The 25,392-nt window shown below is 40.2% G+C and overlaps 1 protein-coding gene across 5 annotated transcripts; it reads right to left on the bottom strand.

Moving 5' to 3' along the window:
* Positions 1-526: 526 nt before the first annotated feature.
* On the bottom strand, positions 527-24,549 carry dop1a (DOP1 leucine zipper like protein A). Of its 5 annotated transcripts, none has more exons than XM_051865239.1 (38): positions 24,413-24,549; positions 22,407-22,599; positions 22,132-22,313; positions 21,875-22,045; positions 20,957-21,146; positions 20,737-20,835; positions 20,399-20,498; positions 19,589-19,698; positions 17,883-17,997; positions 17,665-17,785; positions 17,416-17,535; positions 17,228-17,339; positions 16,790-16,819; positions 15,990-16,223; positions 12,955-13,507; positions 12,345-12,616; positions 12,110-12,262; positions 11,908-12,008; positions 11,520-11,785; positions 9,306-11,415; positions 8,843-8,954; positions 8,399-8,581; positions 8,164-8,289; positions 7,943-8,077; positions 7,774-7,829; positions 7,588-7,692; positions 7,218-7,284; positions 6,805-6,949; positions 6,605-6,684; positions 6,189-6,298; positions 5,890-6,039; positions 5,724-5,785; positions 5,445-5,597; positions 4,162-4,298; positions 3,903-3,958; positions 3,617-3,781; positions 1,593-1,722; positions 527-1,393 (listed from the first exon to the last, which is right to left on the bottom strand). In XM_051865239.1, the coding sequence occupies exons 2-38, from the start codon at positions 22,542-22,544 to the stop codon at positions 1,091-1,093; spliced, it is 7,452 nt and encodes a 2,483-aa protein (XP_051721199.1). In that variant the 5' UTR covers positions 22,545-22,599; positions 24,413-24,549; the 3' UTR covers positions 527-1,090. The 5 variants fall into 5 exon arrangements, with proteins under 5 accessions (XP_051721199.1, XP_051721196.1, XP_051721200.1 ...); XM_051865236.1 differs by lacking the exon at positions 24,413-24,549 and adding an exon at positions 23,717-24,349; XM_051865240.1 differs by lacking the exon at positions 24,413-24,549 and adding an exon at positions 23,717-24,349 and having other exon boundaries at positions 19,589-19,671.
* Positions 24,550-25,392: the final 843 nt, after the last annotated feature.

Here is a 25,392-nt window from a genome sequence, read left to right as displayed (position 1 = left end):
ACTGTAGTCACATGAACTGTTTTAAATATGTTTTTAGTAGCTTTCTGAGCATTGAAAAAGGGAGTGTTATTGCTGGCAATGCAGGCCTTACTGAGCCATCAGATTTTATAAAAAAATATCTTAATTTGTGTTCCATGAAGATGAACGAAGGTCTTAGGGGTGTCATTTTTATTTTTGGGTGAACTAACCCTTTAAGTAATAAATAATTTAAACAATGTAGTTACATAATTTTAATTGCGGTTTTCGTTCATTTTAAAAATTCATAATCCCCCTATTTGATTTATGGCTGTAGTCAGAGTTTTAAAGCATAAATAACCAGAAGAACTATTCACTCACTCAAAAGATTCATTCAAAACACCCATTTATGAACAAATCTGAATGAATCGTTCTAGTTAAAGAGTTCACAAACCGACCTGACACATTGCGATCAACATAGTTCTCATAATCAAAATAAATATAAAGGCTTATTTCGTTACTTTTTTTGTTAAATTAGATCACCGTTTAAAGAAGAAAAACAGCTCTAGAGGACGTGGAACATGTCTGTTTTATTTCTTCTCTCCCACTTACTCTGATATGCAGTATGTAATATTTTTTCCATTATGGCTTTGAACATTTTCAAAGTAACATTACTTTTAACTGTCCACGTATATGCATTTTCTTTCCCTTACACAAAAGGTTTTTGTTGACAATTGAAATCTAATCCAAAAGGAAATAAATATTAGTGCAAGTTTGATCAGTTAGTTACGGATATGAGGTCTGCTACAAGCCTTTCTGTGGATGAGGGAATTCAAAAATGTTTTAAATTCACATGATATGTCTCTTTTATTAGGTAAGTCACCACAATATGGAATGGCACAGTATCATCATACTATCCTATAGGCTCAAACAAATGAAAGAAATCCTCACAGCTGGCCATATTTACAAGTAAAAGACTTTAAATTAAATAGTATAGCTTTTGGGGGGAAAATACATTAATTAGAAAAGCAAAAAATGTACAAACTTCTTTTTTTTTTGTTCTCTTCCATTTTTTTTTTAAAAGGTGAGGTGTTAGTGTTTTTGCTCAATAGTTTCACTTTTTGTTCATGTCAGGTCACGTTTTGATGAGTCCCTCAAGGAAGTCCTTCTCAACCATTTCCTCAATGTTCTGTCTGGCCCGGCTCCAGAAGACTTTCTGGCTCTCCAGCTTGCCATCCTTGCTAGCGAATGGGCTGTCTCTGGGAGTAGGGCTGTGATATGGTCCTGAACGGCTGTTGCCTTTACTGCTGAACACCTGACTGAGAAGGTTGAAGAAAGGGAGTAGCTGCTCCATGCTGCGGATCACATAAAGGGTGAGCAGGAGCTGTCCGGGCTCCCAGGACAGAGTCCGTGTGGAGCAGTCTTCCTCTGGATTTTTCTAGAGTTAATGGAGACATTCCCATGAGGATAATGAACAATCCTAGACTTAGGAGCATTAGCAAATCTACTGAATAGTCTATAAATGTTATAGGTCTTATGGTAATCATGTGGAATTAATCTCTATTAAAATAAGGCAACAGTTGGACAGTATAGATTTCCATAGGTATATTTTGGCAACTGTTTTGTGGTCGTATTACCTTGGCCCTTTTTCTCAGCAGCTTGGCCAGTCTGACAACATAGGGCTTGAACTCTCTCTGATGGGTCCCCTGTCTGCGGACCTCCAGACCAGAGTCATCCGATGCTTCAGGGACAAAAGCCCAGCGATACCTGTGGCACAGTGTATTATTATTTCCTTCAAATTAAATATGCTCAATATTTGTCATGAATTTTATCCATGAAGAAGACTGATACAATGTAAAAGTATGAATAGTTTTCTCAGGCTTTTCACACTTGAAATAGTTAACCCTGGGTCATTCCAAACCCTGGGTAAACAGAATCCTGGATTATCTTGCATCACGCTTCACACTGCTCATGATTTAGCCGAAGTTTACAGTTAATCCTCAGTATTCATAAACTGAGCTGTACATTCCTAAACCCTGTGTTAATGTCCTTATTCACATATTTGGGGTGTCAGTATCATTAGCTGCATTTACATGGACCCTTATAATTTGATTGTATTTGGACTACTAGCACAGTCGGAATAAAAAAAAAAAAAACTCACGTGTAACCACATCAATTGGAATTAAATGGCCAAATCCGATTAAAATTGCATTCCGATTGTAAGGGCTGGTTTAAACCTTTTCTAATACGATCGAGAGGACATGTAAACATTTGATCGAATTTAAAACCAAAACTGGAAAGTAATGCACATGTGCAATGACAGAAATGGCGTCATGACGCGAGGAACGTTGTTGTTGTTATTGAATGAAAAGTCATTCTAAAATTCTCCTTCCACTTATTGTCTGTGAAGTGGAGCAGGACATCATCTCACCAGTCCTTGTTTTGGACTCTCACCCAGAGACACCTTGTTTTGGGTGTGAGAATGGGCATTTTTACTACTTGATAAAAAAAAAAAAAAAGCAGCATGGCACAATGGTTCATGTGCTTGTCGTCTCCTTATTAGGACCCAAAATATATATGTGTTAAGTCTGCTATTTAAAAACAAAGAAAAGTAGCAACTTAGGAAAATAGTATGTGAAAACAGTGGGAAACTCTGTATATTCGTGCAGTGCGCATGTCAAAAAATCTATTCCAATTTGAAGCTTGTGACATGTAAACGCGCACATCAACCCGATCACTTTTTTTGGCGTTCATGTAAACACTTTGTTCAGATTCATCAATCTGAATGTTTTCATTCAGATTGAAACAAAAAGTGTCCATTTCAGCTATTGATTTGACGAAAGCAGCATGTAACCTATTTACATAAATTGCACATCCTTATATTATATACTGCTGACAGTACTATCAAGTTTTCCCCTCAGTGGAATTTTTGACCTATAAATGTAAGAAGGGGAGGCAGTTGTGGCCTAAAGGTTAGAGAGTCAGACTTGAACAGCGCTCTCTTCCTCTCATATTACCTACAACTGAGGTGCCCCTGAGCAAGGAACCTAACCCCCAATTGCTCCCCGGGCACTGCAGCAAAAACGGCTGCCCACTGCTCCGGGTGTGTGTGTGTTCACTACTGTGTATGTGCACTTGGATGGGTGAAATGCAGAGCACAAATTCAGTGTATGGGACACCATACTTGTCCACACATCACATCACTTTTTCACTAGAATGAAATGAAACAGTCTTTTCTTCACTCCAATTGATGCGTTTTCTCTCACCATCTGTGACTGTCCAAACAATGTGAATATGAGGCAAGCGATTGGGTGTCTGTAGCTAAGCATCTAGCCATAACATTCTAACACCACATCATTTCACACTACAAGTTTAACACTGCAATGCAGTGTTACCACAAGAGTGGTGCTAACCCTGCTTTGGAGCATGGTTTCATAAACCTGGATAAAAAGCAGTGGTAACCCCAGTTCTAAATTACAAGTGTGAAATGTTCCTCTATCCAGGTTAAAAGCAGGATTTAGGACGACGTTAACCTGGGGTTAAGCGCAGTGTAAAAAGCCCTAAAGACTTTTCAACAAGAAACATTGCTAGTTTATTGAAACTTCCTTGTACTAAATACATTTCAAACATTTAATATGTAAAAACATATAAAAATACCCACATCTGGAACTGAGGCAGACTCTCAGAGGGCAGAGCGAGGGCCAGGTCCAGCAGCTTGCAGGCAGACAGGTAGAGGTTGAGCCAGCGCTGGCTGTTGTAGGAGGTAGAGAAACCATTGCCCCCCGAGTATGTTGTCTCGAGCCCTGCAACCGAGGGGCCTGAGGTCCTGGAGAGAGGCCAGAGACAACATTCATCAGTATTCAACATTTACAAATTACCCTTAATGTCTTAAGATTTTACTTCTCGAACAAAAGCTAAAAGATAAAACAGATTTGATAAATGGATACCTGGTGATGTCCTCATCTGCAGTGAGTTCCTGTTCCATGAGTAAGAACACCTGAACCTGTGGGAAGAACAAACATCCTAATAAACATGGCTCATTCTAAACAAATGAGACAAAACAGGTCCACCAAATAACTATTCCTCTCCATATTTCCCTGGGAACTTCTGTTATTTCACCATCACGATCAAGAGCTTACAGACTGATTTGTGAGATGTTGTGATTATTTGTAATATGTAAATGTTTGAGGTGTGTCATATCCTCACCAACTCAGTGATCATAGTGGGCCAGAGTGAGGTCAGGTGCTGGGGCGACATGCGCAGTAGCAGCACTCTGAAGAAGAGGAAGACCTGAGCATGGAGGATGGGCACTTGAGGGAGTCGTAGGCTCTCCACAAGACGCTCTGAAATGACATTGTGTGAAATGTTAAGGACTGTGTATAAAGAGTTGAAAATCTCATTGACAGCAGTAACTTTTCTCTGAAATGTAAGAGCAACAAATACAGCAGAACAAACTGTGAGCGGTCATCTACTCAATTACACAGCGCGACTCAAATGAAACGGTTTAATTCTCACCCTTTAATAGTATTTATAGCTCCTAACGTTAAACAGGGTGTGTGACTATGAGGAATTATTACCTCAAAAATGTTCATTGGTTTGCAGGTGCGAGGGGTATTTAAATTAAATACATACACCTCTCTCGCTATTGCTCATGTGCCAGTGATTACAACTCTGAGTTCTGTCTGAGAGTTGGCATGCGTACCATAGGTTGCCAACCCGATTTAGAGCTTATTACTAGTGCTAGATTACTATGCTGTGCTACACGTCACTTTTTTATGCCCTTCCCTCGCTAACATCCCTCCGTCTCATTGACTCAGATACATCATTGCTTATGTTAGACTACTGGCAATACTTACGATTGTCCACTACTGGCAATACCCTTGGAATGAGTTGAACTGGAACATTCTAAGCCCTTAGAATTCACTTAGAATTCGCTATAGAACTGATTTATTATTTATATTATATTGTTTATTTATTTTTCCTTATTAATTTGTTTGATGCACCATTCTATATGCCTATAGGTATGCTTGGGCTGTTGGAGAAAATATATAAAATTACACAAACTCAAAATATCAATACAATAACCTATGACACAAGTATTATGCAGTTAAAATCACAAAATAAAAATCATATATCATACACTACAGTTGTGTGGGGTGGGGGTAACTTAAGTGCGGTCTGCTGTGGCATCACAATCATGTTACATTGCGGTATATGTTGCCGGAAGTCGAGGGTCTGTCCATATAAACTTCCCTCATCCACTTGACGAACTGGAACACACTTCAAATTGTAGACGAGGATTCCCCCGAAGCGAAGAGCTCAGGTAAGTTTGCAAGTGTGTGCCTAAAAGCGAAGTGGATCGCAACCCTAGAAACTTACAGGCAAGTGTGTTGGGGCAGGTTGGAACTAAATTCAGGACATTGGCCTTCCAGGATTGTAAACCCCTGATTTTGAAATCAATGGATGTATGTTTAGGTGTCTGTGTGTACCTTGAATGTCTGGCAAGTACTTCTGGTATTGGTCCACCTCACTGCTGTAGATGGTGAAGGCCAGTCGTTTGAGTAGCATGGCTCTCTGTTCAAGCTCTGCATCTCGATTGGTGAAAAGACTCAGAGAGCTGCTCTGAGCCACGGCAACTCGGGCTGCACATATACAAAATGTTAGCAAGTTCCTCTCTACAACACTCACACAAAAACATCAGCTCGATGATGATGATAGAGCAATAAGATGGGCGCAGCTGGAAGGCCCAGTAGAAAGGGAAGACTCACTCATCAGGTCTCTGAATGTGGTTTTGTCATGAGTCATCAGGTGGTCTATGATTGCTCTCCAGCTGAAATAGAGAGATGTGGTCAACTAGAGGTCACATTGCCCTGTGAGTGGCAGTAAAACCACTGCGACAAGCAGAAAAGACATGTTGTGCTGTACAGGACTCACTGGCTGACGCAAGAGGAGTCCATCTGGAAAAATGTATGGTCCATAAACAGGTCGAAAGCTTCTTTCTTCCAGGCTCTCCGGGTGTACTGATATCCACTGAGGCTGCTCAACAGCTGGATACATGCACGATAACTGGGGGCATTGTGAGCACTGGCAAAAAGAAGGGAGAGAGCAACAAGATCTTGATCCCTATAATAACTTTCGATTACAAAATTCAAGACACTGAAGCAGCTTTCTGTCTGATTAACTGTCAGTTCTTCATCTTGTGTCAACAGTGTTGGATTTTGAAGACTAAATACCTATGGTTGCGCAGGTAGGGCACAACATAATGCATAAGGTTGACCAGCAGAGGAATCACTCTCTCCTTCTCATCACTGTAGAAGACCATATCTAATAGATGAGCCAGCACCTGCAAAGATACCAATGTAAACATGAGCACAATAATTTAATTCACAGAAAGCAAATCAACACAATGCAAAAAACAAACAAACAAACAAACAAACAAAAAAAAAAAACATACAGAGACAAGTAGGGCAGGGCAGAGAACAATCTCTGGTGACCTGTGAATGTTCCTGGTGTGCTTGATACCAATGCAAAAATCCAATTTCCCAAATTCCAATTTACAAATGATATCTTCTGCACTGGTTGTGGTAGATTTGGACTTGTTGTATATTTAAAAAATAAAGAGAGTGTGTATGTGACATTCTGTGTTTACCTCAGCCAGCAAGGTGAGGGCGTGAACACTGTACACAGATGGAGTGAAGCTGGAGGCCTCCATCACTGTGAGCATTAGATCTGAAACATACATACTGTTAGTGAGAGACTCGCCATACACTCATGCAGCTGTGCATGCTAACAGGGGTCGATGTACATGGGCTATACCTTACATAAACACAGACACACAAAGTCTCTGACCTTCTACATCTGCCTCCAGACTGGCCCCATCCACCATGATTTGAGGGGAAGGTTTGACCTCCAGGTTTCTCCTCAACCATGTGGTCTGTTCCAAGGATGAGCCTGCAATCGTGCCAATGGCCTCTACGATCTTATGGGTCACATCCTGGAGAGTCATGGTTTTATGATTTTAATGTGAACATTTAAAATGAGACATGTAAGAGAAACAGCTGACACTGAAACAGATGGTAATGCCACGGTACTTTAATGTTTAACTTAGTACTGTAGATTTGCCATATTTATATACTGTGGTAGTGTAAAACAAGGTATTACCATGGTACAATGTCCAAAAAAAACTAATACAAAGTAACTATGTCAAAAAGAATGGTACTTGGATGTAAGGGTGGAGAGTGTTGGAGTGAGGGAAAGGTCACCTGTAGCTCTCGCTGGTCCTTCTTGCTTTCCAGGGTGGGATTCTTCAGGATAAACTCATTCAATACTCTAAAGAAAACATAAAAATAAGGGAGAAATCTTTAAAAAAAAAAAAAGTCTTTTAATTAACTTTCTCAATAAAACATTGCCTAATATTATTTAATCCAGGACATTCCAATGAAATATGCTTGATAGCTAATGAAGTCCTTCAAAAACCATGTCTATTTTTTAAATAATAAAAAAAACTTTTCATTTATGACAGGGTTCACTTTGTTATTAGACATGTTCATTCCATTTTATTTGCCTCCATTTCCTGAACGTAATTTTGAAGTGAAAGTATGGCTGTGCTAGGATTTGTGAAAAAGCACTTACCCTAGTATGAGGAACTGTCCTGGAGCAGGCAGACCGAGCTGCACAGAGTCCTTCAGCAATGCCAAGAGTGATGGCCAGCTATCAACCAGACTAGAGACTGGAATACTAATAGAGACAAGACAAGGGCAGTGAGACAGACAAAGTAATTTAAAGAATACATTTAACATATTACTATAGTTCACTTACCTCTGCACATAGGCATAGAAAAACTGAAGCATGCAGACCTCCAGGGAAAGATTCTTCTGTAAAATTAAGACAAAGGTGAGTCTTAAGTCTACCTGCAAAACCATCAGCAGTAATTGACAGTGACTGGAAGGGAATTATGGGAGTTGTCAGGGTACATTCGTAACTATACCTTCTCTTTGGCGATGGCTGGGGGCTGCTTGAGGACTTCCTTCACTGTCTGTATCACAGTCTCAGTTCGCATGGCACTTACTGAACGAACAAGTTCCACAAGGAGAAGCTGTTCCTCACTAGCTGTGGGAATTACCTAAAATACAGACCCAGACATGAAAGTGTTTGTTTTTGTAGTTTCAGGGTACAAAACTATCAGATGACTTTTGGTGTTGTTCATACCTTGTTCCTGGATGGAGTTTTAGCCTGCTTCCTTTCATTCCACACATAAGCAATAGCAGCCATGAAGTGAGCTCCATGATTCATTGAGATTGGCCCCAGCAGCTCTAGAATTTGCTGCCTGAGATTCTGTGAACAACCAATGAAAAAAGTAGTTAGCCTAGCAACTGTACTACACGTAGGACCAAAGCATAGTTACCACATGTCTTAAGACACAAGTCTACTCTCCATATGGTACCTTTGTGGATCCTAGGTTGATGTTGGAGGTGGAACAAGCAGAGGCTGCAGCTGGCTTGTCAGAACTATCAGCCAGATAAAGGACGCCCCACAGCAGGGTTACAGAGGACATGATGGTGTGCAAGATGGAGAGAATGCCTGCACGTGCCTCTGCAAGATGCTTCTGATCTACATTTGCCTGGAGCTGAGGATTACATGCACATTAAGCATTAAGAAAAACCTCGTACTAATTCAAAGCCCACACCTAAGCACAGATTAAAACTGAAAATAAAAACTGACACCTAATAAATCAATATTATATATACATTAATTATATAATAATAATAGTTATTATTATTATTAAGTTATTATTATGTTTTTATTATTTATTCACTTATTTTTTAATGTGTCCATTATCTTAAAGCATTTAAAAGACAACACAAGCATGAAACACTAGCTCCCTCACCTGGTGATATTGTGATGTTGGGTCTAGCAGACAATAATGGATTATGGCTGTCATTCCTTCTAGTACAGTTAGAATCAGGTCAGGAGGGATACACAATGCCATCCACTGGGGCCTAGAAATATACACACAGACACATTGACTTTCCCTGCATAAAACAAAGCATTGCTTCAAAAGATCATAGTATGTATTTTAATTTTTATTCCCTAAAGTGCTTTTTAAAAGGCCACCATGATTTTGTTAGGGCAATAACTAAAGAACTGATGGTGAATAGTGCCCTCTTGTGGATATAAAATAATATAGGTTTATTTTATACCTACAGTCAAATAATCACTTTGTGGTTGCTGTAAGTGATCTGTTTGTGATTATCGACAATTTGAAGATTTCAATACAAACAGCTTCGTGAAATACTGTGCTTTGCCATATGGCCCTGTTTCTCTGCTACATAACTGAATTGGTCCAGTACCTGGTGTCCATGAGGCCCGTCTCGTAGCGGTATTGCTGGATAAGGTTGTCAAGGTTTTTGCACAGCTGAAGCGTAACAGATGCAACTACTCGCCGAAGCACTTTTCTCATGTATGGCAAAGTGGCTGTGATAAGGCCAATCCATTGTGGGTGCATCTTGCATGCATGATGCTGATGCAGGGCTCGGATCACAGCACACAGAAACATGCCCTGAGATGTAATGGGTTGCCCATGTAGGTATTGCAGGGAAGTCATAGGTTGTTGTGGGTTGACATGCTCTACCTCCCCTCCAATCAGCTCAAAACCAGCCCCAGGACCATTAGGTCCGCCACTAGACCCAGATGACCCCAGACCTCCCTCACCACCCTCATCCACTGGGATCATCACACGGTGCTCCAGCACCACCAGGCTCTGAAGCAGACGCAACAGTTGTGACTGTATGGCACTGCAGTTGTCTAACTGGTCCTCTGACAGATTGATGACACTGTCCTCTGAAAGGCCCTCCTCAACCACAGCCACATTGGTGCCACGGGCACGGTGTTCATGCCATTTCTGTACACTAAAGATGGTGGAAAGCAAACAGTGTAGCACTACCTTCTGCACCTTGCATTTGGACAGAACGTCACAAATAAAGCTTGCAAAGCCCTTGGCTGAACCCCCAGTGACCTTAGAAAGCTCGCTGAAGAGCAGCGTCAACACCTCCACGCTGGTCAGCTGCATGGCATGGTTGCCTGCCAGGTCCTGTGATGTGGCGGCCACATGAGCCGAGTAATAGCTGCGCAGAAAATAGAGGCAAAGGGAGATGATGATCTCCAGGAACATGGCACTTCGGAAGGAGTGGGAGTGCGAGTCCTGCGGGATGGGGCAGTAGAAGTCCTTCCCCATGACAGAGACACGATGGCGTGCTAGCAGGTTCTGCAGAAGAGAGAGCTGTGGGGTGTATGTGTTGTTTATGCTGGTGGTGGAGATGGCGCTCACAAATCCTGCTGGTGAAGTACGTAACATGGCTGCAATGGCAGAAAGCGCATGCAGAGTCCGAGAGGAGTCGTAGAGCTGAAGATAGAGCAGCACATGCTGGTATAGGGGATGGATGTTAAAACGAGGTGACCCAGAAGAGCGAGATCCTCCCACACCACTAGCAGCCCCACCACTGGGTGAACCTATATCACTTTCAATCTCAGACACTTCCCCTTCCCCACAGCTGTACCAGTTCTCCAAGTCAAGACTGTCACCAAAGAAGATGTTGGGTGGCCGGCTCTTCTCAGCCTGGTTGGTCTTGCGTCTCTCATCATCTTTCCTCTTGACCTTCTTGATTTTGGGCTTGGCCCCTGGGGATTTGTCCACCAGACGCTCCATAATCTTGCCCTTTAGGCTGAGCTGAGTGCTGCTGTGGCTGCGCTTGCGGTGCTGGTCATCTACCTGGAGACTCTGCTCGGCGGCAGCACTGCCACCGCTGTCTGGCAGTGTGATAATCGAAGGCGAGGAGCTATGGCGAGCGATGCCTTCCCGACGCTCCTCTTCCCCTGAAGCATCAATTGAGGCCACAGCCAGGAACTCCAAGGTTCCCCCTGCAACCAGTTCTGGGAGTGTTCTAGGTTGGGTGTTGGAGAAGGGGGCAAGGGTGATGGATGGCCCATTAGAGGTATCGGTGGACGAGTTAGAACTGTCAGAGTCTGTCTGAATCCAGGCATCAGGAGATGATGGTGCCTCAGAGGACTCTTTCTCCACCATTTGCACCACTCTGTCCACTAGCTCAAAAAGCACAGCAGAAACTGCCTTGTGCAAGGACTCCTCCTCTAACGAAACAGATTGACAAAGCACAGGATCAGATATATTAACAGTGCTACCACCTCCCTCCAGTTCATCAAAGCTGCCATTGTCTATAGTAGAGGACTGAGAGCCACTTGAATCTGAGCTCTGGTGCTCCCCCTGCTGATCCGGAGGTTGATATTCGCCACACAGCTGCAGGTTCTCGCTACTAAGGCTCAAAAGAGAAAGACTGTCACTCAAAGGGTTGACTGTCAGGCTAAAGGGTTCCATATCATCCAATGGGAGGCATCTGCCACACGCTTGGACACCCCTGTGGCCATTCCCTGATATCTGGCTATAATCTGCAGAAGAGAATCACATTTAATAGCAAATTTGATAAAAAAAAAAAAAAAAAAAAAAAAAGTGGATGGTTAATCTATTTAGATTACTAGATGAACCCTCTTACTTTCAGTATAGCCCATATCCCTCATGTAAATGGGCTCAGAGGACTCTTGTTCCAGTGTGTTGGGAAAGACCTGGTTCCAGTGACGCTGTGCTTGAACCCGCTGTATGGATACGCGGTGGGTTTTAGGGTGCAGCAGCAAAAGTAGTAGAGGTTCAAGAACACGAGCTATGTCATGTCTCTGCAAAACCTGGTTCAACCAGGCCCTGCCAACAGCACTTGCAGAGCCATCCCAATAACTGAGGCTGTCTAACATGATAAACAGAGACCTACAAGAGGAAGAGAATGGTGAGGTGATTTAATGATTAATGACAGTGTCTTGAGATGATTCACTAAGTCATATTTGTTTTTGTATAAAATTAGAGTTCATTTCCCATAGAAGTGCTGTTACCTGTCAAATGTCCGATTGAAAGGGGAAGACTTGGTGATATTCAAGTCTCGGGTTAGGTGCCAAAGAACTGAGAATTTTACATGAGCCTCCAGACGTATTCTCTAAAATAAAATTTGGTAATAAGTGAAAAAATATCTGTGCATGTATAGTTGTGCATTTCTATGCCCCTTGTTTGTGGGGTGTCTGTGCATGCATGACTGACCCTGTCCCGATGCATGAGCTGCTGGCTAATGACATCTTCACAAATGCTGGGGGAGGGAGCCAAATTGTGAAGCTGGTAAAAGAGCTCCACACTGCGCTTGTGGTGCTGGGGGGTCTCCTCTCCCAACTGATCCCATAAGATAAGGGCTACACTCTACAGGAGAAAAGTTAGAAGGTGATCAAGATACAAAGAGAGACTTCAGGAGAATGAAAACAAGTAAAGAAAAACTGCAAACCTTGAAGAAACCTGTTTTCTCTGCAATGTACTTCAAGATACCCGGTGTGAGTGGTGGTCGAATCACCACTGCAACACGCCCCTGGCTCGGACTCATTGGCTGGCTCGAGTCTGGACTTGCCACACGCTCAGCTGTCACCATAGCTACAGACTGAGTGAGTCCGACAAGGTCCATGACAAGTGAGATAGCTACTGCTTGAATACTGAAATCAGCAGCTGAACAGCATGCATCCATCAGGGTCTGAAGCCAAACTGCTGGCTGAACACTCTCACCTGTCAAGAAATGGCACAACACAAATATGTGACATAGAAGGATGTCAAGTGTGAAACAAAGTCTGTATTTATATAAATTATCCTCATTAACTTCCCCCAAATCCCTTTATATTAAATTAATACATAATGCATGTGGAAAAAACGGATTGTGCTATCATGTATGTAAGGGTTGTATTTTAAAGCAATACTAATATTTATTTCTTAGTTATTTTTCAAGGTGGCAGAGGCAGTTGAGGATAATGTCCAGCAGGATTTGTGGTAACAATTTGAAGGAAGGTGCCTGACCTTTGACCTTTGGTACATAAAGTTAAGAAATGGAAGCAGAAGGTCATTTTTACCTGCCTGCTCCTCTCTGGTGGGTGAGGACTTCAGGTTGCCCTCAGCAATGTAGACTGGAAAACTGGAGCACTCCAAGAAGAGCTGGCAGGCAGCAGTGAATGCAGCCAGACACTCCATATGTTCATGAGACATCTGCTCCTCAAAACCACTTGTCCATTTTTTATCAGCCACCACTGTTAGAGTGTCCATCTCTGCATTGCAGTTCTTTCCTGCCTCTGTCTGACCACCTGGGGTGATGTAAAGCCTCACTAAGCAAGAAAGGAACTGCTGGAAATGTTCAAGACAGCACTGCATCACTGGCTTGTCCTGGGGCTTGCTGTGGGCCGAACTACTGAGCCCAGATTTGGGTTTAGGTTTGGGTTGACTAGGTACATCTTCAGGGCTGGATGCATCATCCTCAGGGTGTCGTATCTTATCAGGTTGGTCCCCACGGTCTGCCTGGTACTGGATGAAATCGGTAAATCCACTTTCTGACAATCGGCTGCTGGAAGCATTCTCGCCATCATCAAATACATCTGTGCTGCCAGGGGCTTCAAGGGTGACTGGTAGGGTCTGTGCAAGATTGGGAATGAAAAAGTTTCTCTTCAGCATGGCATACAAAACACTGTGCAAAACCTAATCAGTTTCAAAGTCAATGCAGTTTCATTAAGTCAATGAAATATATTGGATTAGTTTTGATATTTTTAGAGGTGGTGCATGCTGACAACATGTTGTTCTTCACTGTTTGAATGGTAAAACTCTCAGATATGTAACAATTTTGATTTAACCCATTTAAAGCACTGGAACTACAGCCAAACACATTCAGACATACACCTTTGACCATTGTGCAGGGTTCGACATTAATGCTTGTCTGCTTATTCTGGACAAAGGGATTTTTTAAAGTAGACTAATTAAAACATCAACAACAAATATCTAGGGAGGCACAGAAGCTTCAGCTGAGAACTATTCTGATTTTATTTCATTCAGTGTAAATGGTGACTGATAATAGATAATGTATGGAAGGCAACAAGGTCTTGCCAGTCTGTGTGAGAAAGTCTCTTGTGGGAAACTGCAATAGCACACAAAAAGAAACGGTAAAAATTCAAAATGCTGAGTTTTTATATTTATAACATTATATAGTTAAGCAATATCGCATGACCAAGAGTGCTAGTTTCACTCTAAATGCCACTTTAGATGCAGCTTCTCTGCAGTGAAAGTTGAATTTTGTTGATAGTGATATTAGGTAACAGACTTTTTAGTGTCTTATTATTCTAACTGAATTTACTGATAAAATTTAAAAATTTGACATTAAAGATGACATTTAATAGGGTAAGGAAAAGGTTTATAAAAAGGTAAAAAAAAAAAAAAAAAAAGATTTAAAAAAAAAAATCAATTTAAAAGGGGCAATAATCACAAAAATGTGGATTTAGGTAAATAAGAACTGATAGAACACTGATGAGAGTATTGCTTCAAAATAAGTTACAGTCCTTTTTTTTCCTTTCTGGACAAAAAAACATTTTACTTGGACAAGTGAATCAATGACCGATTTACTTGATCGAAGGGCAAGTACATAAGGTTAAATGTCAAGCCCTGTAAAACTGGTGCAGTTTTTTTGAGAATCCCGTCACAAGCCTTATGTTAAGTTTAAAGTATTCCAACTCAAAACCAGTGAATTCTATTATGGTGAGCTCTATCTAGCTGTTTTTGGCCATTTCTTGCGTAGAACACAGCTCTCTCAGTCCTACACTTCCCATCACGCTGTGAGCTGGCTATAAAACAATCAGACATCCGCAACTTAGTGGTTTCAATCATATAACCATGTAGCAGCGCAGAGCCAGACTCAGGTGGCAAGCAGTGCGCTGCATGAGCCCCAGAGGAGGGAAGGCGAGAGCTTGAGAGGTTGGAGGCTATTTTCACCTGAGTGGAAATGACAGACTCTTGGGCCTCAGAGGCTAGACTTGGCTCCCACTAGAGAGAGGAACTCAGCTGTGCATGAACATCTCATCCCTATTCCCTTGCTTACCCTCCCTGCATGCTGGCACCATCCAGGGAGTCTGGCATTATTTCGATGAAGCCTCACTTAGTCCCAGTAAGGTAGCAAACAGGTCATGGCGCACACACACACCCTAACAAACTTATGTCAGGGGCCAATGAGAGAGGGCCGTCCTGTCTGCTGGACCCAGAGCAGGGAGTCAGTGAAGGCATGTACAGTGGGAGACACACACCATCAGGCAGAAGAATGGTTGTTTCCAGGCCAGTGGTTGTATGGCAAACAGGCCATGTTGGCTTGAATTTAACAGACTAATGCTGTAGGGACTGCTTCCAAAGACTTCAAAACAATTAAGAGACATTCTAAGTTGACAGAGAACTGTTAATATTGGCAATTATATAAAGTGCTGAGTGATGTACAAAGCGAGAGAAGAAAGAGAGTACATTTCAGCACTGAACTCTGAACAATAAAGCCAAGATACTTTTTAATCTACACTACATATTCCCAGTGCAGAATGGCAGAGATGAGAGTAACAGATTTTGTGTTTCAAACTGGAGCTAGGTCTCTGTGCACTGGTGCCAATGTGTTTCATTAATTGGGCTTGAATCAAAGCTACTAAAATTCTAATTAGTTTCTCTTACTTTCATTTGATTTATTTCATCAGTTACCAAGGGAAGCCCATATAATTGACATTTACATATAAAGAAAAAATAAAATAAAACTTTGAATATTCATTACTAATTAAATATTCACTAGAAGCTTACAGAAATGATGTTTTCCTGAATTTTTCTATGTCTGGAAATTTTAAAATTCCCATATATACTTCTAGGTTTTCCACCATAGGAACCTTGATACATTTTCTAGATAGCAAAAAAAAAAAAAAAACTGCAATTTCTAACTGATAAAATATTTTAGAGCTGAGCATAACTAGAAAAAAAACATTCTATTAAAAATTTCATGTCTTTCCTAAGCTTGTTTATTAGCATTTTTCCATGACTGTGAGGACTCTGCATATATTATGCTTTACCTTAAGCTTGTTTGAATGATTTGATTGTCTGCTCTCACCATTTTGTCATCTTTGTCTCTAGCGGAAGGGGTAGTTGCGGCAGACGATGGACCAGGGGGCAGCGCAAGGGGCGACACCAGAGGGGGCTGGACTTTGCTGAGGATCTTCGAGCAGAGGCGCAGACAGTGGGTGAGCTCTCTGAGGCCCAGGGCCTGCAGGTGTGTGGTAAGAGCGGAAACCATCCGCAGCAGCAACTGAGGTAGGTGCTCTGTCTGGATCTCAATGTACGTCTCCTAGAGAGAAAAAGAGACAGAGAGAGATACATGAGGGAGGCTCGGTTCCATGTCAATATTAAGACAGCTGGAGGTCAATTCCTGCATCACAGTCAGTACTATACATTAAGAGTGATGGTTAACAAAACTGAAGAACATATAAGAACCATTTAGGCTTTATGTGTGGTGTAAAAGGGAGTAACAAGCTTAAGATTTTTAATTGGTGAGCTCATGCAAGTTTATGGTTCTACCTTCCGCAACATCCATAGATAAACATGATGAGTGTTTCTTTTAAATAATTATGTAATGTAAAATGTTAGATATAAAATAACAATAAATATAATTTAATACTACAGCATATAGGCGTTTTAATTTTTTTTATTACTCCGCTTGTCTGTTTCATGGCATTCCAGGCCAGAGGGTGTGAGTGGTGTGAAGCTGAAGTGGCGTTTTTTCAAAGTGAGCACGGAACAGGAAATGGAAAGCCTGGAGATTACAGGCCGTTAATGGATGTTTCTGGAAAGGTAGCCAAAAAATTAGAGTGAAGTGAAGGTGGGGTGAAGAGGCAAGTAAGAGCAGTACTGTACCTGGCAGATAACCCTCATGCTTCTAGTAGGCTTCGAGGAAAGAAAAAGAGAGCAGAGATTTTCAGACAGACAGAAGCGAGCAGAGCAGAGGCCAGAAAACACTTCAGAAACCCTGATTGGTTCATTCACAACCATTGCAGAAACTAAGACCAAGATGATCTCTGAAACTTTCACAAGGACATCAACACACACATAAAAATTTGAACACATGTAGAAAATGTCTAAACTATGAGGCTAAGACAAACCAAGTGTCACTAAAATGTTTAAGTAGTTTAGTTGCCTATAACTACAGAGATAGAAACATCAGTGCAGATTAGACCAACTAAATCTCAGCATGTTTACATGAATTTTTCATTTCTAGCTGGCAAAAAGTCAATAATAAAACAGGAATCTGAACATTTCAATAGCTAAATTATCCTAAGTGTAAAGTTTACTAACCAAAGATACAATGTCCAACAAGAAGTCCACCAGCTCACAGAACTCAACCAATGAGCGTGCTGGTGTCTCAGACTTCATAGTCTGTCCAGGGGTATGACTGCTCTGAGTCCATCTACAAAAAGAGAATGAGGTTAAGTAAGAATGGACCAAAAATGCATTATATTTTTCTCCCATTATCTTGCACACACCTGCAGCACTCCTCAAACCAGCATGCAATATAGTCCCACATGTAGTATGGTTCAAAGGAGTTAAACAAGAGGTTGGCGGTTTTAATGAGCTCTGCTGTTTTCTTGTTCTCTCTGAGTTTGCTGGAAAAATAAAAACAACACAAAAGATTGAAAATTTGAAAATGGAAAATATTGACACTGAAAATATTGAAATATTTGTAAGAACTGCGTAATTGTAAGAACCATTAGTGAGACAAAAGCAGTACGGACCTGCTAAGCTGAGTTTGGTCTTTGCTGAAGGGGCTTTGGTTCTGAAGGTCCAACTCAGCACGGCACTGAGTGTGCAAGGTGCGAAACACTTCGATCAGAACATCCTCTAAGATTGCTGGGCCTAAATGAAGTGGACAAAAAAAAAAAAAAGTATCAAGGCCAAGCTCTCTTTGCACAAGTCTAGGTATACCACAGACATCATGTAATAATGGCTGTACCCAGCTCAGGCTTGTCGAGAAGGCTGATGAGAATGCGAAACGGCTTTAAGTCGTGCATCAGGATGCTCTCCTCCTCCCCTCCTCTTGCCTTCCCCTGCAAGATCCCCACCATGGCCTACAAACACACACAGACACATTTAGGGATGCACAGACAAATAAAATTCTGACCAGTAACTATAAATTGCTGATATTAAAACTTTATACTATTTTGTATAAATTAAAAATAAAATACTTAAACCAACTGTTTTAAATATTACAAGTAAATGTATCATAAAATATAATGTACTATATGAAAAACATATATTAGTTTTGAGCTTTGCTAAAGATTACATTTAACAGTGTTATTAAATTATTAGAGTTCTAAAAGTCACAATGAAAGGGAAGTAGAGACAGATCTTTTCTTCCATATTATGACATACATCTGAGTATAAAAGATTATCGAAAAAGAAAAAAAATCCAGTGTGGGGTTCTATCTTTCACTGTAGATTGGATTTTAAGATGTGGGCACTGCACTTAAAAATAAATGTGAGCTTATGGAGGGGCAGGGTTTAAGAAGACTAAATGATTGGAGAAGTCTGGCATACATCACTAAAGAGATAAAAAAAAATAAGATAATAGTAATAACATTCACAATAAGATCTATAACATGCATTTACAAAATAGAAAAATTCAAGTCCAAACCTGTCCTCATGTTGTTCCAAACCTGTATGAATTTCTTTTTTCTGCTAAACACAAAAGAAGATATTTTGAAGACTTTGGGTAACCAAACGACATTCTTCAAAATATCTTCTTTTGTGTTCAGTAGAAGAAAGAAATTCATACAAGTTTGGAACAACTTGAGGGTGAGTAAATGATGACAGAATTTTCATTTTTGGGTGAACTATCCCTTTAACCTTAACATGAGCGTTAGATTACGGCAAAATTAATCTAAATGAAGCTAATGTACTCAAGATGGATCTTTCCTCTGCATTACCCTTGAGAAAAAAAGTTCTCTCCATTATACTGTGAATGCCTTTGCAAGTGTGTGTTTCCGCTCTTTAGGGATTTCACACTTGGTCTAACGCATGGTTGCACAGACAGAGGAACAGACGGTCCCTGCAATAACCTACTTCCCAAACAAGCGAGATCCAACAAGTGGCCCAAAGCAGATGGCACGCAATCAAACAATTCCCCTTCCAATAAAACAGAGAGGAAAATGCCAAAAACAAAACTCCCCCTGCTGAAGTCCCAAACTCAACCCCAGGGGTACCAGGACATTTTAAAAGCATGGCCCTGAAAGGCTCTGTCTGCGCATGCATTGGGACCAGTGTCTCATCGCAAGCTAAACCATGCATACAGACCACATGGAGAGAAGTAACGACTCACAGAGTGGCTTATTGATAAAATGTGTGCATGCACCTGTGCACCACTGCAGACATAACAAAAACGGTTTCATCTTACAACAAAAGCAAACTCAAACTCCAAAACAGAAAGAACTTTTCAAGTTGCTTTTGATTTCTCTGTCTGGAAATGTTTGTTTAGAGTAGTGTGAACAGCAGAGTTTTTTTGATGTCCCATTGATGCTCAAAGTCCAAAACAACAAAGCGAGTCACATCAATCCATCTTAATTTGTGACATAAAACAAACTTTGGATTCTACATTCAAAAACATGGGTGAAATTCTCACTGTTTGGACTTCATATTCTGCTTTGAGCAATTTGACCTTACCTGAACGAGCATGTCCTTGGAATACGTGTTGAAGTAGTGTGTGACGTGCTCTTCTGGATTACTGAGTCGGGTGCTACGAGGGCCTGCTTGCACACCATTGTTATCAAAGCCTGAAAACACCAAACACACAATTAGCACACTGACATGAGTACATAGATATTCAGTTTTCCTAAACACTTATAATGACTTGCATAGATACAAAGAAATAAATGAGGAAATGTTCATGAAAATATGATAAAAGGCTACTTATAGTTGTCAACGGTACTGTATTCATGACATACAAACTTACCACAATGTTCATCCACAGCATATGGACAGCAAGTAAGAGACAAAATAAGGTCAACCAAAACACTTAACATACACGCAGGCCATTTAAGCCTCATATGACCAATCTGTCAGCTACATAACAAACTGATCATGCGTCATATGTTTAATATGAAAACATGAGAATTCATAAGGAAATTGGGATGTTAAAACAATAGTTTCTAACCTTTGGTCCATTTTACACAGCTTAAATATAAAATACTTTACCAGTACAAAATTTAAGCAAATTTATGTTGTTTTTATGAAGCTGATCAATTAAGTACAGCATTCACAGGAACTAGTTATTTGTGTCTTTTGGGGTCAGCAAGATTTTAGTTAAGAAATTAATACTTTTATTCAGCAAAGGATGCATTAAATAGTTTAAATGACATTAAAGACATATGCAACGTTACAAACGCTTTCTAAGAAATGCCATATCTTTGAAAATAGGAACAAAACTAAAAAGGGTGGATGGCATACAGTTTGTGTGAGGTGTGGATATCTCACCCAGCAGCCAAGCATAAAGTCTACGGTTCAGGGACATGTCTCTCCTTAGAACAACATGAAGTGCTGCAGACAGAATCCTGATCATGTCTGGACGTGTAGCCTGAAATGAACAGTATACAATGTAATTCATCTTAGTGCTTATATTATATGTTAAAAACTTTACAATAACTTTTCTATTTTTGTGACTAGGGAATAACCAAATCTACAAATATCTGTTTTAAAGGTGGACAGGTAACTCAGCTGGATTTTGGAGAGAAATATAAGAAATATTCCTATCATTGGGGTAAAATGAGAGTTAAAACAGGTTTAAAATCAACATTTTTAATCAGTTTTGTTACCTGACTCATGTGGAAGGGAAAGCAGAACAGGATAAGATCTAGGGTGCTCCTCTGCACTAACACACTGGAATCTTGTACAGATGTGCTGACTGCTTCCACCTGATGAAAACAATGTAAACATCATGTTTCCTGTGGTATCCAATAGAACAACTTCTATACTGTGATTCATTCATAATTAAAGGCTGTTTTGCTTGCATTTTGCCACTATTGATCAGTGTACCATCAGTTCGATGTCACTGCCAATGATGTACAGCTGGTCCTCCATAGATAGTTTTCGGTTAAGGTGCAGAAGAACGAAGGTCACTCCAGGCAAACGCACAGCAGGGCTGGTTAGGATGCTGCCCCACAGGGCACTGTAGAAGGCCGGCTGCTCCACAGCTGCTGCCACCTTTTCTAGCAGGGTATTGGTCCTGTTGTTTTTATTTATCAGTATTAGTCGATATTGTAGATACGTTTATACATACACACATACATAAATATCTCAGCTGATATTGGGTATTTAATTGTGCATGCTCATTTGTTCTATTTTTATACATTGAGATTGCCTTCATCTAACGCCTAATCTTTTTAAAACGCTCATAATTTAATAACACTGTAAATTTCTAAATTAATCTCCATGCATATGCATTTGAAATTATTGATTTTAGTTTTTACTGTTTTATTTTTTAATTTATTTATTCTTTTTTAAGAACAAATAACATATAATATACAGTATCTTTCAAAAGTTTGGGTCAGTAAGATTTTTTTTTTAAAAGAAATTAATTATTTTATTTAGCAAGGCTGCATTAAATTGATCAAAAGTGACAGTAAAGACTTTTACATTGTTAAGAAAAATTAAAATAAAAGCCACTTTTCAATTAACAAAAAAAAAAAAAATCACAGTTTCCACAATATTATTTATAAATATTAAGCAGCACAACTGTTTTCAACATTGATAATAATAAATAAGAAAATCAGAAATTCCAATAAATGAATTACATTTTAAAATATATTAAAATATTTTATTTTAAATTGCCAAAATATTTCACTATATTACTGTTACAGTACTAATATAATACTAGTAGTAATATAAACAGTTGTATACATATTAATAAACATGAAACAAGTACATTCTAGATTAAAAAAATATATATTTTACCTGTCATAATACTCTGAACCCTCCTCCAGACCAGGCATTACACCAGTCAGGAGTCCCTGCAGGCCTGGTTTAAGAGTCTTCCCCAAGGGCAGGTAGTAGGTCTCATATAACCCGAGTAATACTGGCTTCACAGACATAGCAGCATTGGATAGTAAAGGGAAGAGTCCAGAACTGAGGAGGAGGAAAAGGGTGATAAATGCACATATTAGGCACTAAAAGTCACTGTAGCAGAAAAATCAAACTTGCAATATCTCTACCTATAAAGGAAAAGATCCTTCGCCAGGCGCTTTGGTCCAATGATCTTGAAGATGATTTCGTAGGTCTCCAGGGCCTTGCGGTGAACCCCGCTGGGCAGCGCCGGGTGGAGGCATTGGGCCAGGCGCTTTCCTATGGTCAATTTCTTGGGCACAACCTGATACTTGCCATTGTTTTGCAAAACCTGTCGACCAAATACAGAAAAATAAGATCAATTAAGCAACTGCCATGTTTGGAACTGCTTCTAAATGCAAATCAAGAGGATGTATAAAAGGACCTTGTTGAGCTTTCCGAGTGCTGAGATCAGATCGGCCCATTCGCTGGAGTACTCAAAGTTTTTTAGGGCCTTATCTACCGCTGCCACATAGTTCCTGTACTTCGAGTCACCGAGGAGTTCCAACTCCTCTGCATTCATCGTCCTACACGATGGGACTAAAAGCAGATTCCGAGGTCACGTACAAACATCACACCTTCAGTTTAAAGGAACAGAGGAAAAAAAATGCGATCAAAAGGAGTGTACTCAATGAGTAATGTTACAGTGTAGATCACATGCTTGATGATGGAAAAAAGAGCTCACACCCAGATTCCAGTATACTCAACATTAAGCTTTACCAAGTGGTATATTTTACACTCAACCAAACACAGCAGCCCTTCAGTGTTCAGAAGAGCTCACTGGCACTGGTGGAAATGCTGTGGGAGGCTGTTGAATTATTAACAGGTATGACTCAGTTGCAGGTGAGACACTTTAAGCTATAAAGGGCAAAGAATATCAACAATAAAGCACTGACTGGGAAAAAAAAAAATACTTCCACCTTTTCCTTCATTCTAATCTGCCATGTTATAGAAAAAAATAGCAAAAAAAAAAACCCTGCAATATAAATGAAAACAGTTCATTGGGGTCACAGTTCACCTCAAAAAACATCACTTACTTACCCCCATTTAGTTTCAAACCCATAGGGACGGCAACATCAGTCATCATTCACTGTCATTTTCTACACAATGAAAGTAAATGGTGACTGAGGCTGTCATTCTGCTTAAATTCTCATTTTGTGTTCCACAAAAGAAAGAACGCCATACAGAAAACATGAGGGTGTGTAAATGATGACAGAATTTCCATTTTCGAGGGAACTGTCCCTTTAAGATGCATCATAACAGCCCTCTATCCAAAACCAAAACAAGATCCTACCAAGCAAAATAAGTATGCGTATTAAGCCCTTTTAAATCTGACACTCTTTTCAACTGAACTGAATTAATTTTTTTTTTAAAAATCCAACATATTTTACATAGCATCAATGCATTTGACAGGCTGATTGTGATGTCCCATTATCTGCTGATGGGGAACAAGGGACCATTATGTGACGAGAAGGCCCCTCTGAGGTCCTCAAAAGCGGTTAGCCAGTGTGACAATGATGAATATGTGATTCATGGTAAACATATATCTAAATCTCTCCACTTGGTACGACACCTCCCCCACACACTGAGAATAACCATCCAAACACGATCAAATGTCATGAACACACGCTAACTGCTAAGCTACTGTACGCTCGATATAGAGCACAGGATTCTCTCCATTGAGCTGCTGCTTACCGTTGTCAGTCGACGACGATTTTTTGAAAAGGTCTGAGCAGTGAGGGGCTAAGGGTTAGTCTTGTACGCGGGAGAATGTATGGATGGAAGGATAGATGGATGAACGGATGGATGAATAGGTTGTGAGCGATGTACGGTCAGGTACGACGACGGTGGGTATACTGACAGCAATAAACGCTTTCCCGGATTCCGCTGGCGAAATCACATATCTGCTTTCAGTAAAGCCATGTGTTATACAGCTGCGTTAATGTTGACATCAGTCTAGGTAGCGTTGACACTTCGCGGATGATACCATTTTTGATTAAAGTCGTTGACAGGTAAAATGCTTTGTTCTGCGCATGTGCGAGCAGTTCCTAGTTAAACAAAAAAATACGTCACTCTTTCACAATAAAAGTTTCCGTGATGGCGTCACTTTGTAAGCAAGTCCCGGAAATAAAATTTCACATTGTCGATTTTCGAAAATAAGTAAAATAGGGTCTGTGATTAACATTACTGGAAGAGCGTTTCACGTTTTGTTCTTCAGTATAAATTATGCACTTTCAAACTACAAACGTGAATTTTGAATACAGTGTTTTTAAAAATGTAAGTTGCTAACAAGTTACTATATAAGGAATACAACTGCTATTCTAAAAATCCCTATTGTGGAATATAAACTGAATACTTTATACACTACTTTTAGCACAAAATGATTCTCACTTTTCCGACTGTATTAAGTGGTTTGAATTCCATTAAATTATTGAAAGGTTGTTGTTTCTTCAGTAAGTTACGTCTACATCACCGAAACCAATGTAGCTTGTTGCCAGTTGAGGGTGCTGTGGAAAACAAAACAGAAACCACTGCACCCAACGTTGCGCACTTTTATTTCCAATGCGCTGTTAAGCTAAACCTTAATAAAATACGTTATTCACTCCAGAAGCTTTCAAGTTTATTTATAATTATGTATAATGTAAAGTAAGTGTAATACTTGTTTTGTTTATCCTTTTTCGTAAATCACTTTTTTTGTGTTATATTAATTTCCTGTTTCTATTGGGGTTAATCCAATATTACACCACAGGCCAACCATAGAAAACGCAAACAGCAGTGAAAACGTAATCTCTAGTGCATGTAAATTTTATAGTAGTGAAGCTGACCATTGTCTGCCGTTGAGAACGACTAGTGTAGGATGTTCATAGTTTCCCTGTAATTTTATGTTAGTTATAAGCTTAGTTTCAAACACTTTTTTTAATCGAGCTCTCTGAAGCTGTAAACAGTTTGCAAAATACCAGACATTCATTTCCTGTATTTCTGTCGCTGTTATAATTTCGCATAGCCCTACACCTTTCGTGTATATTATACACCCTGCTGAAAAATCCAGCTAAAACCAGCCTAAACTGGTCAGGCTGGTTTTAGTTGGTCTCCCACCCTGGTCATGGCTGGTTTTAGAGGGGTTTTGGTTAGCTAGGAGACTGAGAGGCTGGGAGACCAGCTTAAACCAGCTAACCCAGGCTGGGAGACCAGCTTAAACCAGCTAAGACCAGCCAACCAGCTTAGGCTGGTTTTAGCTGGATTTTTCAGCAAGGCATTGTTTCATATTTTTCTTACTTCACTCTGTATTGACGTATTTATTAGTCTGTTTTGTTGTAGTGTAATCATTAGCCTACAAAATAAAAAAACATCAAAAAAGTTAAAGCATTTTC

The sequence above is a fragment of the Ctenopharyngodon idella genome, chromosome 16, assembly GCF_019924925.1.
Source record: "Ctenopharyngodon idella isolate HZGC_01 chromosome 16, HZGC01, whole genome shotgun sequence".
In the NCBI taxonomy this organism is placed as follows: Eukaryota; Metazoa; Chordata; class Actinopteri; order Cypriniformes; family Xenocyprididae; genus Ctenopharyngodon; species Ctenopharyngodon idella.
This window is presented reverse-complemented; position numbering and strand designations above follow the sequence as displayed.